The 15,445-nt window shown below is 53.6% G+C and overlaps 2 protein-coding genes across 2 annotated transcripts; one reads left to right on the top strand and one right to left on the bottom strand.

Moving 5' to 3' along the window:
- Nucleotides 1-1,615: 1,615 nt before the first annotated feature.
- On the bottom strand, nucleotides 1,616-10,096 carry POLR2I (RNA polymerase II subunit I). The gene is made up of 6 exons (XM_062512495.1): nucleotides 10,018-10,096; nucleotides 9,522-9,576; nucleotides 7,294-7,367; nucleotides 4,206-4,280; nucleotides 3,038-3,089; nucleotides 1,616-1,742 (listed from the first exon to the last, which is right to left on the bottom strand). The coding sequence occupies exons 1-6, from the start codon at nucleotides 10,074-10,076 to the stop codon at nucleotides 1,680-1,682; spliced, it is 378 nt and encodes a 125-aa protein (XP_062368479.1). The 5' UTR covers nucleotides 10,077-10,096; the 3' UTR covers nucleotides 1,616-1,679.
- Nucleotides 10,097-10,452: 356 nt separating this feature from the next.
- On the top strand, nucleotides 10,453-14,167 carry LOC134055969 (tubulin-folding cofactor B-like). The gene is made up of 4 exons (XM_062512442.1): nucleotides 10,453-10,754; nucleotides 11,807-11,950; nucleotides 12,509-12,605; nucleotides 13,656-14,167. The coding sequence occupies exons 1-4, from the start codon at nucleotides 10,641-10,643 to the stop codon at nucleotides 14,165-14,167; spliced, it is 867 nt and encodes a 288-aa protein (XP_062368426.1). The 5' UTR covers nucleotides 10,453-10,640.
- The last annotated feature ends 1,278 nt before the right edge of the window (nucleotides 14,168-15,445 follow it).

The following is a 15,445-nucleotide window of genomic DNA, read 5'->3' as shown; positions in this document are numbered from 1 at the left end:
AATCTTGGGAATTTTTATTTTTATTTTTCCCCTTTTTTCTTTTTGTGGGATTTGGGATGAGACGAAAAAAAAAAAAAATCCCAAAAAAAAAAAAAAAAAAAATCCTCCAAAAAAAAATTCCCCAAAAAAAAAAAAAATTGGGGGGATTTTTAATTTTTTTTATTTTTTTTTTTAATTTTTTTTTTTTTATTTAATCCCCTCCCCCTTCCCCCATTCCCGGAAAATTTTGGTGGATGGGAATAAAAAAAAAAAAATTCCCCCCCAAAAAAAAAAACCCCAAAGGAACAAAACCCCAAAGATTTGGGGGATTTGAGTTTGGATTTTGGGGGGCGGGGGAGAGAATTTGGGGGAATTTCCTTGGAATTCGGGACCGGGTCCATTTTGGGGTCTCAGGGGTCAATTTTGGGGTCTTGGGGTCATTTTGGGGTCACTTTTGGGGTCTTGGGGTCATTTTGGGGTCACTCTTGGGGTCACTTTTGGGTCCATCCTGGATCAATTTTGGGGTCGGGTTTGGGGTCTCGGGGTCAATTTTGGGGTCTTGGGGTCACTCCTGGGGTCACTCCTGGGGTCACTTTTGGGGTCTCAGGGTCACTTTTGGGGTCACTCCTGGGGTCACTTTTGGGGTCTCAGGGTCATTTTGGGGTCTCGGGGTCATTTTGGGGTCACTCCTGGGGTCACTTTTGGGGTCTTGGGGTCATTTTGGGGTCACTCCTGGGGTCACTTTTGGGTCCATCCTGCATCAATTTTGGGGTCGGGTTCGGATCCATCCTGGATCGGTTTTGGGGTCACTTTTGGGGTCGGGTTTGGGGTCTCGGGGTCACTTTTAGGGTCACTTTTGGGGTCTCAGGGATTAATTTTGGGGTCACTTTTGGGGTCTCAGGGGTCATTTTTGGGTCCATCCAGATCATTTTTGGGGTCACTTTTGGGTCTATCCTGGATTGGTTTTAGGGTCACTTTTGGGGTCTTGGGGTCATTTTGGGGTCACTTTTGGGGTCTCGGGGTCATTTTTGGGGTCACTTTTGGGGTCTCGGGGTCATTTTGGGGTCACTCCTGGGGTCATTTTTGGGTCCACCCTGGATCGGTTTTTGGGTCACTTTTGGGGTCGGTTTTGGGGTCTCAGGGGTCCCTTTTGGGGTCGGTTTTGGGGTCGGTTTTGGGGTCGGTTTTGAGGTCCCTTTTGGGGTCGGTTTTGGGGTCCCTTTTGGGGTCGGTTTTGGGGTCGGTTTTGAGGTCCCTTTTGGGGTCCCTTTTGGGGTCGGTTTTGGGGTCGGTTTTGAGGTCCCTTTTGGGGTCCCTTTTGGGGTCGGTTTTGGGGTCGGTTTTGGGGTCGGTTTTAGGTCGGTTTTGGGGTCGGTTTTGGGTCGGATTTGGGGTCGGTTTTGGGGTCCCTTTTGGGGTCCCTTTTGGGGTCCCTTTTGGGGTCGGTTTTGGGGTCGGTTTTGGGTCGGTTTTGGGGTCGGTTTTGGGGTCCCTTTTGGGGTCGGTTTTGGGGTCGGTTTTGGGTCGGTTTTGGGGTCGGTTTTGGGGTCCCTTTTGGGGTCGGTTTTGGGGTCGGTTTTGGGGTCGGTTTTGGGGTCCCTTTTGGGGTCGGTTTTGGGTCGGTTTTGGGGTCGGTTTTAGGTCGGTTTTGGGGTCGGTTTTGGGTCGGTTTTGGGGTCGGTTTTGGGTCGGTTTTGGGGTCACTCTGTCCAGCGGTGGCCGCAGTGCGGGGCCGTGCACACGTAGTAAAGTCTCATCGCATCCTGTGGGATTTTGGGGACATTTGAGGGGATTTGGGGAAATTCCTGGAAAATTCCCTCACCCCAAAAAATTCCTGAGACCTCCCCCCCACCTCCAGAAAAAAACAGAAACAAAAATCCCCCTCAAAAAACCCCAAAAATCCCCCTCAAAAAACCCCAAAAATCCCCCTCAAAAAACCCCAAAAATCCCCCTCAAAAAACCCCAAAAATCCCCCTCAAAAAACCCCAAAAATCCCCCTCAAAAAAACCCCAAAAATCTCCCTCAAAAAACCCCAAAAATCCCCCTCAAAAAAACCCCAAAAATCTCCCTAAAAAAACCCCAAAAATCCCCCTCAAAAAACCCCAAAAATCCCAAAGATCCCTCCCCAAAAAAACCCCAAAAAGCCCCAAGAGCCCTCCCCAAAAATCCCAAAAAATCCTCTGGGATTTGGGAGTTTTTGGGGAGATTTTGGAATTTTGGGGTTTTGGGGTTGAGATTTTTGGGGGATTTTTGGGGGAGGATTTTGGGGGATTTTTGGGGGATTTTGGGGGATTTTGGGAGGATTTTGGGGGATTTTTGGGGGATTTTTGGGGGATTTTGGGGAGGATTTTGGGGAGGATTTTGGGGAGGATTTTGGGGGGATTTTGGGGGGGATTTTGGGGGGGATTTTGGGAGGATTTTGGGGAGGATTTTAGGAAGGATTTTGGGGGGAATTTGGGGAGGATTTTGGGGGGATTTTGGGGGGGATTTTGGGGGATTTTGGGGAGGATTTTGGGGAGGATTTTGGGGGGATTTTGGGGAGGATTTTGGGGGGGATTTTGGGGGGATTTTGGGGAGGATTTTTGGGAGGATTTTGGGGGGAATTTGGGGAGGATTTTGGGGAGGATTTTGGGGGGATTTTGGGGGGGATTTTGGGGGGGATTTTGGGGGGATTTTGGGGGGGATTTTGGGGGGGATTTTGGGGAGGATTTTGGGAGGATTTTGGGGGATTTTGGGCGGATTTTGGGGAGGATTTGGGGAGGATTTTGGGAGGATTTTGGGGCATTTTGGGGGATTTTGGGCGGATTTTGGGGAGGATTTTGGGAGGATTTTGGGCGGATTTTGGGGAGGATTTTGGGGGGATTTTGGGGAGGATTTTGGGGGGATTTTGGGGAGGATTTTGGGGAGGATTTTGGGGAGGATTTTGGGGAGATTTTTGGGGGATTTTGGGGAGGATTTTTGGGGGGATTTTGGGGAGATTTTGGAGGGATTTTGGGGGGATTTTGGGGAGGATTTTGGGGGATTTTTGGGAGATTTTTGGGGGATTTTGGGGTCTGACCTCGGCGCGGGCGCTGTGGGACTGGAAGAACACGGCTTCCTTATGGCCACACCTGGGCAGAGGAGCACGGCACAGGTGTCACCAAAATGTCACCAAAAGTCCCCAGGTGCCCTCAAAGTGTCCCCAGGTATCCCCCAGGTGTCCCTAAAGTGCTTCAGATGTCCCCCAGACCTCCCCAGGTGTCCCCAGGTGGCCCAAAAATGTCACCAGGTGTCTCCCATGTGACCCCAGACAGCCCCAGGTGCGCCCCAAATGTCCTCAGGTGCCCCCAGGTGTCCCTAAAGTGTCCCCAAGGTCTCCCAAGGTGTCCCCAAATGTCCCCAGGTGTCCCCAAGGTGTCCCCAGGTGCCCCCAGATGTCCCCAAAGTGTCCCCAGGTCTCCCCAAAATGTCCCCAGGTGCCCCCAGGTGTCCCCAAGTGTCCCCAAAGTGTCCCCAGGTGTCCCCAAAATGTCCCCAGGTATCCCCAAGTGTCCCCAGGTACCCCCAGGTGTCCCCAAAGTGTCCCCAAAATGTCCCCAGGTGTCCCCAAAGTGTCCCCAAAGTGTCCCCAAAATGTCCCCAGGTGTCCCCAGGTACCCCCAGGTGTCCCCAGGTGCCCCCAGGTGTCCCCAAAATGCCCCCAGGTGTCCCCAGGTACCCCCAGGTGTCCCCAGGTGTCCCCAGGTGTCCCCAAAATGCCCCCAGGTGTCCCCAGGTACCCCCAGGTGTCCCCAGGTGCCCCCAGGTGTCCCCCAGGTGTCCCCAAAATGTCCCCAGGTGTCCCCAGGTGCCCCCAGGTGTCCCCAGGTGTCCCCAGGTGTCCCCAGGTGCCCCCAGGTATCCCCAGGTATCCCCAGGTGTCCCCAGGTGTCCCCAGGTGCCCCCAGGTACCCCCAGGTGTCCCCAGGTACCCCCAGGTGCCCCCAGGTATCCCCAGGTGTCCCCCAGGTGCCCCCAGGTACCCCCAGGTGTCCCCAGGTGTCCCCCAGGTATCCCCAGGTGTCCCCAGGTGCCCCCAGGTGTCCCCAGGTGTCCCCAGGTGCCCCCAGGTGCCCCCAGGTGTCCCCAGGTGTCCCCAGGTGTCCCCCAGGTGCCCCCAGGTGCCCCCAGGTGTCCCCAGGTGCCCCCAGGTGTCCCCAGGTGTCCCCCAGGTGCCCCCAGGTGTCCCCAGGTGTCCCAGCCCTCACTTCTGGCACGGGTGATCCTCGGTGCGGGGCAGGGTCGGGTCCTGGGACACGTCCGCGATGATCTGGGTCAGCTCGCTGCCAGAAACACCAAAAATTCCCAAAAATCCCCCCAAAATCCACCCAGCAATCCCAAAAAAATCCCCAAAATCCACCCAGTAATCCCAAAAATTCCCCCAAAATCCCCCAAAAATCCACCCAGCAATCCCAAAAAATTCCCCCCAAAATCCACGCAGCAATCCCAAAAAACCCCCAAAAAACCCCCCAAAATCCACCCAGTAATCCCAAAAAAATCCCCCAAAACCCACCCAACAATCCCAAAAAAATCCCCCAAAATCCACCCAACAATCCCAAAAATCCCCCAAAATCCACCCAACAATCCCAAAAATCCCCCAAAATCCACCCAGCAATCCCAAAAATCCCCCAAAATCCACCCAGCAATCCCAAAAATCCCCCCAAAATCCACCCAGCAATCCCAAAAATCCCCCCAAAATCCACCCAGCAATCCCAAAAATCCCCCCAAAATCCCCCAAAATCCACCCAGCAATCCCAAAAAAATCCCCCAAAATCCACCCAGCAATCCCAAAAAACCCCCAAAAAACCTCCCAAAATCCACCCAACAATCCCAAAAAAATCCCCAAAATCCACCCAACAATCCCAAAAATCCCCAAAATCCACCCAACAATCCCAAAAAAATCCCCAAAATCCACCCAACAATCCCAAAAATCCCCAAAATCCACCCAGCAATCCCAAAAAATCCCCCAAAATCCACCCAACAATCCCAAAAATCCCCAAAATCCACCCAGCAATCCCAAAAAATCCCCCAAAATCCACCCAACAATCCCAAAAATCCCCAAAATCCACCCAGCAATCCCAAAAAATCCCCCAAAATCCACCCAGCAATCCCAAAAAAATCCCAAAATCCACCCAGCAATCCCAAAAAATCCCCCAAAAATTCTCAAAATCTCCCTAAATTTTCCCCAAATTTCTCCAGAATTTTCCCCAAATTCCCCCTGATTTTACCCAAATTCTCCCCAAATTTCCCCAAAATTCTCCCAAAACTTCCCCAAATCCCCTTAAAATTCCCTCTAAAACTCTCCCAAAATTTCCCCAAAATTCGACTTGAATTCCCCCAAATTTCCCCCAAATCTCCCCAAAATTCTCCCCAAATTCCCCCAAAACTCTCCCAAAATTTCCTCCAAAATTCCCCCAAATTTTTCCCAAAAATCCCCTCAAAATTCCCTGAAATTCTCCCAAAAATTTCCCCAAAATTCTCCTCAAATTCCCCCCCAAATTTTTTGTTTTTCCCCAAAAATCTCCCCAAATCCCCCCTAAAATTCCCTGAAATTTCCCCAAATTCTCCCAAAAATTTCCCCAAATTCTCCCAAAATTTCCCCAAAATTTCCCCAATTTCTAGGAAGGGATCCCAAAAATATTTTAGGGATATTTGGGAAAAAAAATTTGGGAATCATTTGAGGATATTTGGGAATATTTTAGGGATATTTTAGGGAATATTTGGGAATATTTTAGGGAATTTTAGAGAATATTTGGGAATATTTTAGGGATATTTTGGGGAATGTTTGGGAATATTTTGGGGATATTTTAGGGAATATTTGGGAATATTTTAGGTAATTTTAGGGAATATTTGGGAATATTTAGGAATATTTTGGAGAATATTTGGGAATATTTTAGGGATATTTTGGGGAATGTTTGGGAATATTTTGGGGAATATTTGTGAATATTTGGGATATTTTGGGGATATTTTGGGAGATATTTTGGGATATTCTGGAGAATGTTTTGGGGATATTTTGGGGAATATTTGGGGATATTTTGGGGACATTAAGGGAGAATATTTTGGGGATTTTTGGGGATGTTTGGAGGATTTTTTGGGCATATTTAGAGGATATTTTGGGGACATTTCGGGGATACTTTGGGGACATTTTGGGGACATTTAGGGGACACTTTGGGGATATTTTGGGGACCCTTTGGGGACATTTTGGGGACATTTGGGGACCCTTTGGGGACATTTTGGGGACATTTTGGGGACATTTTGGGGACATTCTGGGGACATTTTGGGGACACTTTGGGGACATTTTGGGGACATTCTGGGGACATTTTGGGGACATTTTGGGGACCCTTTGGGGACCCTTTGGGGACATTTTGGGGACATTTTGGGGACCCTTTGGGGACCCTTTGGGGACATTTGGGGACCCTTTGGGGACATTTTGGGGACATTTTGGGGATATTTTGGGGACATTTTGGGGACATTCTGGGGACATTTTGGGGACACTTTGGGGACCCTTTGGGAACATTTTGGGGACCTTTTGGGGACCCTTTGGGGACATTTTGGGGATATTTTGGGGACATTTTGGGGACCCTTTGGGGACATTTTGGGGACCTTTTGGGGACATTTTGGGGACCCTTTGGGGACATTTTGGGGATATTTTGGGGACATTTTGGGGACATTTTGGGGACCTTTTGGGGATATTTTGGGGACATTTTGGGGACCCTTTGGGGACATTTTGGGGACATTTGGGGACCCTTTGGGGACATTTTGGGGACATTTTGGGGACATTTTGGGGACATTCTGGGGACATTTTGGGGACACTTTGGGGACCCTTTGGGGACCCTTTGGGGACATTTTGGGGACATTTTGGGGACCCTTTGGGGACCCTTTGGGGACATTTGGGGACCCTTTGGGGACATTTTGGGGACATTTTGGGGATATTTTGGGGACATTTTGGGGACATTCTGGGGACATTTTGGGGACACTTTGGGGACCCTTTGGGAACATTTTGGGGACCTTTTGGGGACCCTTTGGGGACATTTTGGGGATATTTTGGGGACATTTTGGGGACCCTTTGGGGACACTTTGGGGACCCTTTGGGGACCCTTTGGGGACATTCTGGGGACATTTTGGGGATATTTTGGGGACATTTTGGGGACATTCTGGGGACATTTTGGGGATATTTTGGGGACCCTTTGGGGACATTTTGGGGACACTTTGGGGACATTTTGGGGACATTTTGGGGATATTTTGGGGACATTTTGGGGACATTCTGGGGCCATGTGGCAGCGCTGCAGCTCTCACTCCACTTCGTGTGTGATCTTGTTGACGTAGATGCAGCTGTTGTCAGCCTCCTGCTGGTAGTCACAGTTCCTGCACTGCACGGGAAACTGGGCTGAACTGGGACGGACTGGGACGGACTGGGAGGGGCTGGGAGGGGCTGGGACAGACTGGGGTAGTCACAGTTCCTGCACTGCACGGGAAACTGGGCTGAACTGGGACGGACTGGGACGGACTGGGAGGGGCTGGGGTAGTCACAGTTCCTGCACTGCACGGGAAACTGGGCTGAACTGGGACGGACTGGGATGGACTGGGAGGGACTGGGAGGGGCTGGGGTAGTCACAGTTCCTGCACTGCACGGGAAACTGGGCTGAACTGGGCTGAACTGGGACGGACTGGGAGGGGCTGGGAGGGGCTGGGACAGACTGGGAGGGACTGGGGTAGTCACAGTTCCTGCACTGCACGGGAAACTGGGCTGAACTGGGACGGACTGGGACGGACTGGGATGGACTGGGAGGGGCTGGGACAGACTGGGGTAGTCACAGTTCCTGCACTGCACGGGAAACTGGGCTGAACTGGGACGGACTGGGATGGACTGGGATGGACTGGGAGGGGCTGGGAGGGGCTGGGGTAGTCACAGTTCCTGCACTGCACGGGAAACTGGGCTGAACTGGGCTGAACTGGGAGGGACTGGGACAGACTGGGGTAGTCACAGTTCCTGCACTGCATGGGAAACTGGGCTGAACTGGGCTGAACTGGGAGGGACTGGGACAGACTGGGACAGACTGGGGTAGTCACAGTTCCTGCACTGCACGGGAAACTGGGCTGAACTGGGATGGACTGGGAGGGGCTGGGAGGGACTGGGAGGGACTGGGACAGACTGGGACAGACTGGGACAGACTGGGGTAGTCACAGTTCCTGCACTGCACGGGAAACTGGGCTGAACTGGGACGGACTGGGAGGGACTGGGAGGGACTGGGACAGACTGGGAGGGGCTGGGGTAGTCACAGTTCCTGCACTGCACGGGAAACTGGGCTGAACTGGGACGGACTGGGATGGACTGGGAGGGGCTGGGAGGGGCTGGGACAGACTGGGACAGACTGGGGTAGTCACAGTTCCTGCACTGCACGGGAAACTGGGCTGAACTGGGACGGACTGGGAGGGGACTGGGGTGGACTGAGAGGGACTGGGATAAACTGGAATGGACTGAGAGTGACTAGGGAGGGATTGGGTTGCACTGGGAGCAACTGGGATAAACTGGGATGGACTGAGGTGAACTGGGGGGCACTGGGATGAACTGGGGGGGGATTGGGATGCACTGGGATGAACTGGGAGGGATTGGGATGCACTGGGATGAACTGGGGGGGGGATTGGGATGCACTGAGGGGGCACTGGGATGAACTGGGGGGGATTGGGATGCACTGGGATGAACTGGGGGGGATTGGGATGCACTGGGATGAACTGGGGGGGGATTGGGATGCACTGAGGGGGCACTGGGATGAACTGGGGGGGGATTGGGATGCACTGGGATGAACTGGGAGGGGATTGGGATGCACTGAGGGGGCACTGGGATGAACTGGGGGGGGATTGGGATGCACTGGGATGAACTGGGAGGGGATTGGGATGCACTGGGATGAACTGGGGGGGGATTGGGATGCACTGAGGGGGCACTGGGATGAACTGGGGGGGGATTGGGATGCACTGGGATGAACTGGGGGGGATTGGGATGCACTGAGGGGGCACTGGGATGAACTGGGAGGGCATTGGGATGCACTGGGATGAACTGGGGGGGGATTGGGATGCACTGGGGGGCACTGGGATGAACTGGGGGGGGATTGGGATGCACTGGGATGAACTGGGGGGATTGGGATGCACTGGGGGGCACTGGGATGAACTGGGGGGGGATTGGGATGCACTGGGATGAACTGGGGGGGATTGGGATGCACTGAGGGGGCACTGGGATGAACTGGGGGGGGATTGGGATGCACTGGGATGAACTGGGGGGGGATTGGGATGCACTGAGGGGGCACTGGGATGAACTGGGGGGGGATTGGGATGCACTGGGATGAACTGGGGGGGGATTGGGATGCACTGAGGGGGCACTGGGATGAACTGGGAGGGGATTGGGATGCACTGGGATGAACTGGGGGGGGATTGGGATGCACTGAGGGGGCACTGGGATGAACTGGGGGGCACTGGAAGGGGTCAGGGACCAGTCCCAGTGCCCAACTGGTCCCAGTTTGGGCACTCACAGCGTAGAGCAGGATCCGGTTCTCCTTGTCCTCCTTGGGGTACAGCATGTTGTTACTGGGCAAACTGGGGTTACTGGGAGGCTCCGGAGGCAAAATTCCCGAATATCCCCCCCCTCAAAATTCCCCATTTTCCCCCCTCGAAATTCCCCATTTTTCCACTCACAATTCCCGACTTTTTTTCCCCTCGCAATTCTCGGTTTTTTCTCCTCCACCATTCCCAGCTTTTTCCCCTCACAATTCCCGATTATTCCCCTCACAATTCCCGCTGCTTTTCCCTCACAATTCCCACTGTTTCTCCCTCACCGTTCCCGATGTTTCCCCTCACAATTCCCGCTGCTTTTCCCTCACAATTCCCGCTGTTTCTCCCTCACCATTCCCGCTGCTCCCCTCACGATTCCCTCCTGCCCCCCTCCCCGTGCACCCCAGAGCATTCCCGACGCATTCCCATTGTTTTCCCCCCAAATTCCCGGTGTTTGTTTCCCGGTGTTTCCCTCACCATTCCTGACAGAACCGGATCCCCACGAAGCCCGGCTCGTACGCGCCATCCCCGTCCATGGCCGCACGGGCACGCCCCTTTCCACCGCCTCTCTCATCCCATTGGTCAAATCACACGTCAATCAATGACTTCCCTTCTTCTCATTGGTCAATTCTTCCCTAGCTCGGCCAACTCGTGCTTTTATTGGATCAGCTCATTGGCCCCGCCTTTGTCACGTTTCTATTGCTCCGTTCTCATTTTGCACGCCCTCTTTCTTTTCTATTGGTCGAACCTCGCTGCTTCCCCATCCCTTTCTCTCTTTTTATTGGTCAAACCTCATTTGTCCTGCCCTCCTTACGCTTCTATTGGGTAGTTTCCCCTTCGTCCCGCCCTTTCTCGATCGCTATCGGTCGGGTTATTTCACGTGACCTCCTCCGCCAGCTCTGATTGGTCTTTCCCTCACCGGTCCCGGCTGTGGCGGCCCGTGAAGGTTCCAGAAGCGGCTCCAGTTCGGGCGGGCCCGGAACCGTTCGGGGGTCCCGGTTCGGGGCACCGGAGGCTCCCGGAGGGGCCCGGCTGTGTCCGGGGGTCCCGGTTCGGTTCCGGGTGGGCGGTACCGGCAGGGCCCGGGCGGTACCGGAGCCATGAACGGCGGCGGGACCGGGCCGGGCCCGGTGTGGCTGGCGGTGAGCAGCTCCCTGAACGCTTTCCGCGCCTGCAAACGCTTCTCGCCATCGCTCACCATTGCCGAGCTGAAGGTACCGGAGCGGCACCGCCCCTTGGGACGGAGGGAACGGCCCGGGAGAGCGGGAGAGCGGGATAGGGATATCGGGATATCGGGATAGGGATAACGGGATATCGGGATAGGGATAACGGGATATCGGGATATCGGGATAGGGATAACGGGATGTCGGGATATCGGGATAGGGATAACGGGATATGGGGATATCGGGATAGGGATAACGGGATATCGGGATATCGGGATATCGGGATAGGGATAACGGGATATCGGGATAGGGATAACGGGATATCGGGATATCGGGATAGGGATAACGGGATGTCGGGATATCGGGATAGGGATAACGGGATATGGGGATATCGGGATAGGGATAACGGGATAACGGGATATCGGGATGTCGGGATATCGGGATAGGGGAACCGGGAGAGCGGGATATCGGGATATGGGGATATGGGGATAGGGATAACGGGATATGGGGATAGGGGAACAGGGAGAGCAGGATAACGGGATATGGGGATATCGGGATAGGTATAACGGGATATCGGGATATCGGGATAGGGGAACAGGGAGAGCAGGATATCAGGATAGGGATAACGGGATAACGGGATATCGGGATATCGGGATAGGGATAATGGGATAACGAGATATCGGGATAGGGATAACGGGATATGGGGATATCGGGATAGGGATAACAGGAACTGGAGCCGGGATAGCAATGAGGGGATATCGGGAACTGGGGGAGGGGGAACTGGGATATCGGGATATGGGGAACTGGGGAACTGGGATATCGGGAATCGGGACAGGGATATCGGGAACTGGGGTAGGGATATCGGGATAACAGAACTGGGATATTGCGAACTGGGATATCGGGATAACAGAACTGGGATAGAGTTACTGGGATAACAGAACTGGGCCGGGAGGGAATCCCAAACTGGGACCATTGGGACTCCCCAGAGTCCGTTCCCAGTGCAAACTGGAGCTGGTGGTTGGCTCCCGGTTCACTCCCAGTCCGTTCCCAGTGCAAACTGGAGCTGGTGGTTGGCTCCCGGTTCACTCCCAGTCCGTTCCCAGTGCAAACTGGAGCTGGTGGTTGGCTCCCCGGCCTCGTGCATGGAGCTGGAGCTGTTTGGAGCCGAGGACGAGCCCCTGGGGCCGCTGGACTGCGACGAGGCCCTGCTGGGATCCTACCCCGTGGGGGACGGCTGCCGTGTGCACGTGAGTGTCACCTGTGTGTCACCTGTGTCACCTGTGTGTCACCTGTGTCACCTGCTGGGATCCTACCCCGTGGGGGACGGCTGCCGTGTGCACGTGAGTGTCACCTGTGTGTCACCTGTGTCACCTGTGTGTCACCTGTGTCACCTGCTGGGATCCTACCCCGTGGGGGACGGCTGCCGTGTGCACGTGAGTGTCACCTGTGTCACCTGTGTGTCACCTGTGTCACCTGTGTGTGTCACCTGTGCGTCACCTGTGTGTGTCATCTGCGTGTGTGTCACTTGTGTCACATCTGTGTCATCTGTGTCACCTGTCCAGTGTCACCTCAGTGTTTCCTGCGTCACCTTTGTCCCCGTGGTGTCCCAATGGATTCCCCACGTCCCCCCGCGTGTCCCCCCCAGGTGTTCCCCCCAGGTGTCCCCCCAGGTGTCCCCCCAGGTGTCCCCCCCAGGTGTCACCCCGGGTGTCACCCCCGTGTGTCCCCCCAGGTGTCCCCCCCAGGTGTCCCCCCAGGTGTCCCCCCCAGGTGTCCCCAGGCTCAGTGCCACCCCTCCCCCGCAGGTGACCGATCGGAGCGGAGCCCGAGCCGGGGAATTCGAGGACCTGAGCCAGGTGGAGAAATACGAGATGGCCGAGAGTGACTATGACAAACGGACAGGTGAGGGGACACCGGGGACACCGGGGATACTGGGGGGACTGGGGGATACTGGGGGTACTGGGGACACTGAGGTTACTGGGGATACTGGGGGGACTGGGGGGACTGGGGGGGACTGGGGACACTGGGGACACTGGGGATACTGGGGGTACTGGGGACAGTGCTGGGGGTACTGGGGGTACTGGGGGGGACTGGGGGATACTGGGGACACTGGGGATTCTGAGGGTACTGGGGGGTACTGGGGGGACTGGGGGTACTGGGGGGGACTGGGGGATACTGGGGACACTGGGGATACTGGGGCCACTGGGGGGACTGGGGATGCTGGGGACAGTGCTGGGGACACTGGGGGTACTGGGGACACCGGGGACATTTTGGGGACACCGAGCAGGCACGCTGCTCCTGTCCCCTCTGTCTCTCCACTGTGCTCAAGGTACCCCTGGCCTGTCCCCTCTGAGTCCCTGTGCTCGTTCCTGCGGCAGTGCTGGGACTGGGAATGGGAACGGGAATGGGAATGGGGAATGGGAATGGGAATGGGAACGGGAACGGGAATGGGAATGGGACTGGGAATGGGAACGGGAATGGGAACGGGAATGGGAATGGGAACGGGGAATGGGAATGGGAACGGGGAATGGGAACGGGAACGGGAACGGGAATGGGAATGGGAACAGGAATGGGGATGGGAATGGGAATGGGGATGGGAACGGGAATGGGAACGGGACTGGGAATGGGAACAGGAATGGGGATGGGACTGGGAATGGGAATGGGAATGGGGATGGGAACGGGAATGGGAATGGGACTGGGAATGGGAACAGGAATGGGGATGGGACTGGGAATGGGAATGGGAATGGGAACGGGAACGGGGATGGGAACGGGAACGGGGAACGGGAACGGGGATGGGAATGGGAATGGGAATGGGGAATGGGAATGGGGAATGGGAACGGGAAATGGGAACGGGAATGGGAACGGGAATGGGGTCAGGAGCGGCACCAGCCTGTCCCTGTCCCCTTGGTGCCACCCCTGTCCCTGTCCCTGTCCCTGTCCCTGTCCCCGCAGAGTCGGTGCGCTCGTTCCTGCGGCAGCGCTCCTGGGGCCGCTGGGACCGGGAGCGGGAGCGGGACCGGGAGCGGGAGCGGGAGCAGCGCCGGGCGCAGGAGGCGGCGGCCGCGGCGTCGCTGGCGCTCGGGGCTCGCTGCGAGGTTCGTGTCGCGGGCCGGCCGTGCCGCAGGGCCACCATCGCCTTCGTGGGTGCGTGTTCCCCGTGCCCCGCCCCGCGCCCCGCCCCGCGCCCCGCCCCGCGCCCCGCCCCGTGCCCCGCCCCGTGCCGCGCCCTGCCCCGTGCCCCGCCCTGCGCCCCGCCCCGCGGCTCCCGCGCCCCGCCCCGCCCTGTGCCCCGCCCCGTGCCGCGCCCCGCCCCGTGCCCCGCCCCGCGGCTCCCGCGCCCCGCCCCTTGCCCTGGGGCTGGGCTCTTCTTCTTCTGGGGGACAATGGGGTTTAAGGGGTTTGGTTTATGGGGTTTGGTTTATGGGGTTTGGTTTAAGGGGTTTGGTTTATGGGGTTTGGTTTAAGGGGTTTGGTTTATGGGGTTTGGGGTTTGGTTTATGGGGTTTGGTTTAAGGGGTTTGGTTTATGGGGTTTGGGGTTTGGTTTAAGGGGTTTGGTTTATGGGGTTTGGGGTTTGGTTTATGGGGTTTGGTTTATGGGGTTTGGTTTATGGGGTTTGGGGTTTGGTTTATGGGGTTTGGTTTAAGGGGTTTGGTTTATGGGGTTTGGTTTATGGGGTTTGGTTTATGGGGTTTGGGGTTTGGTTTATGGGGTTTGGTTTAAGGGGTTTGGTTTATGGGGTTTGGTTTAAGGGGTTTGGTTTATGGGGTTTGGTTTATGGGGTTTGGGGTTTGGTTTATGGGGTTTGGTTTATGGGGGTTTGGGGTTTGGTTTATGGGTTTTGTTTTTTATGGGTTTTGTTTTTTCTGGATTTTTTTTATGGGTTTCTTTTTTATGTTTTTTTTTACAGTTTTTTTAATGTTTTTTTATAATGCATTTTTTATGGGTTTTCTGTGGGGTTTTTTTGTTTTTTTTTTAATACATTTTTTAATGGGGTTTTTTTAAATTTTTTTATGGTTTTTTTTCTGGGTTTTTTTATTGTTTTTTATGGGTTTTTTATGGGTTTCTTTTAATGGGTTTCTTTTTTGGTTTTTTTTTTAAGGTTTTTTTTATGTTTTTTTTTCTGGGTTTTCTTACTGTTTTTTTATGGTTTTTTTATGGTTTTTTTTATGGGTTTTTTAATGGGTTTCTTTTTTGGGTTTTTTTTATGTTTTTTTTTTTCTGGGTTTCTTTAGTGTTTTTTTTTCATGGTTTTTTTATGGGTTTTTTAATGGGTTTTTTTATGGGTTTCTTTTTATGTTTTTTTTAATGGGTTTTTTTAATGTTTTTTTTTTCTGGGTTTTTTTAGTGGTTTTTTTTTAGTGGTTTTTTTTATGGGTTTTTTTATGGGTTTCTTTTTTGGTTTTTTTTTATGGGTTTTTTTTTTATGTTTTTTTTTTCTGGGTTTTTTTAGTGGTTTTTTTTAGTGGTTTTTTTTATGGGTTTTTTTATGGGTTTCTTTTTTGGGTTTTTTTTATGGGTTTTTTTAATGTTTTTTTTTCTGGGTTTTTTTAGTGGTTTTTTTTTAGTGGTTTTTTTTCATGGTTTTTTTAATGGGTTTTTTTATGGTTTTTTTTATGTTTTTTTTTCTGTTTTATTTTTTTTTTCTGGGTTTTTTTAGTGGTTTTTTTTCATGGTTTTTTTATGGGTTTTTTAATGGGTTTTTTATGGGGTTTTTTTTATGTTTTTTTTTATGTTTTTTT

Source organism: Cinclus cinclus, chromosome 37 (genome assembly GCF_963662255.1).
Source record: "Cinclus cinclus chromosome 37, bCinCin1.1, whole genome shotgun sequence".
NCBI classification, from domain to species: Eukaryota; Metazoa; Chordata; class Aves; order Passeriformes; family Cinclidae; genus Cinclus; species Cinclus cinclus.
This window is presented reverse-complemented; position numbering and strand designations above follow the sequence as displayed.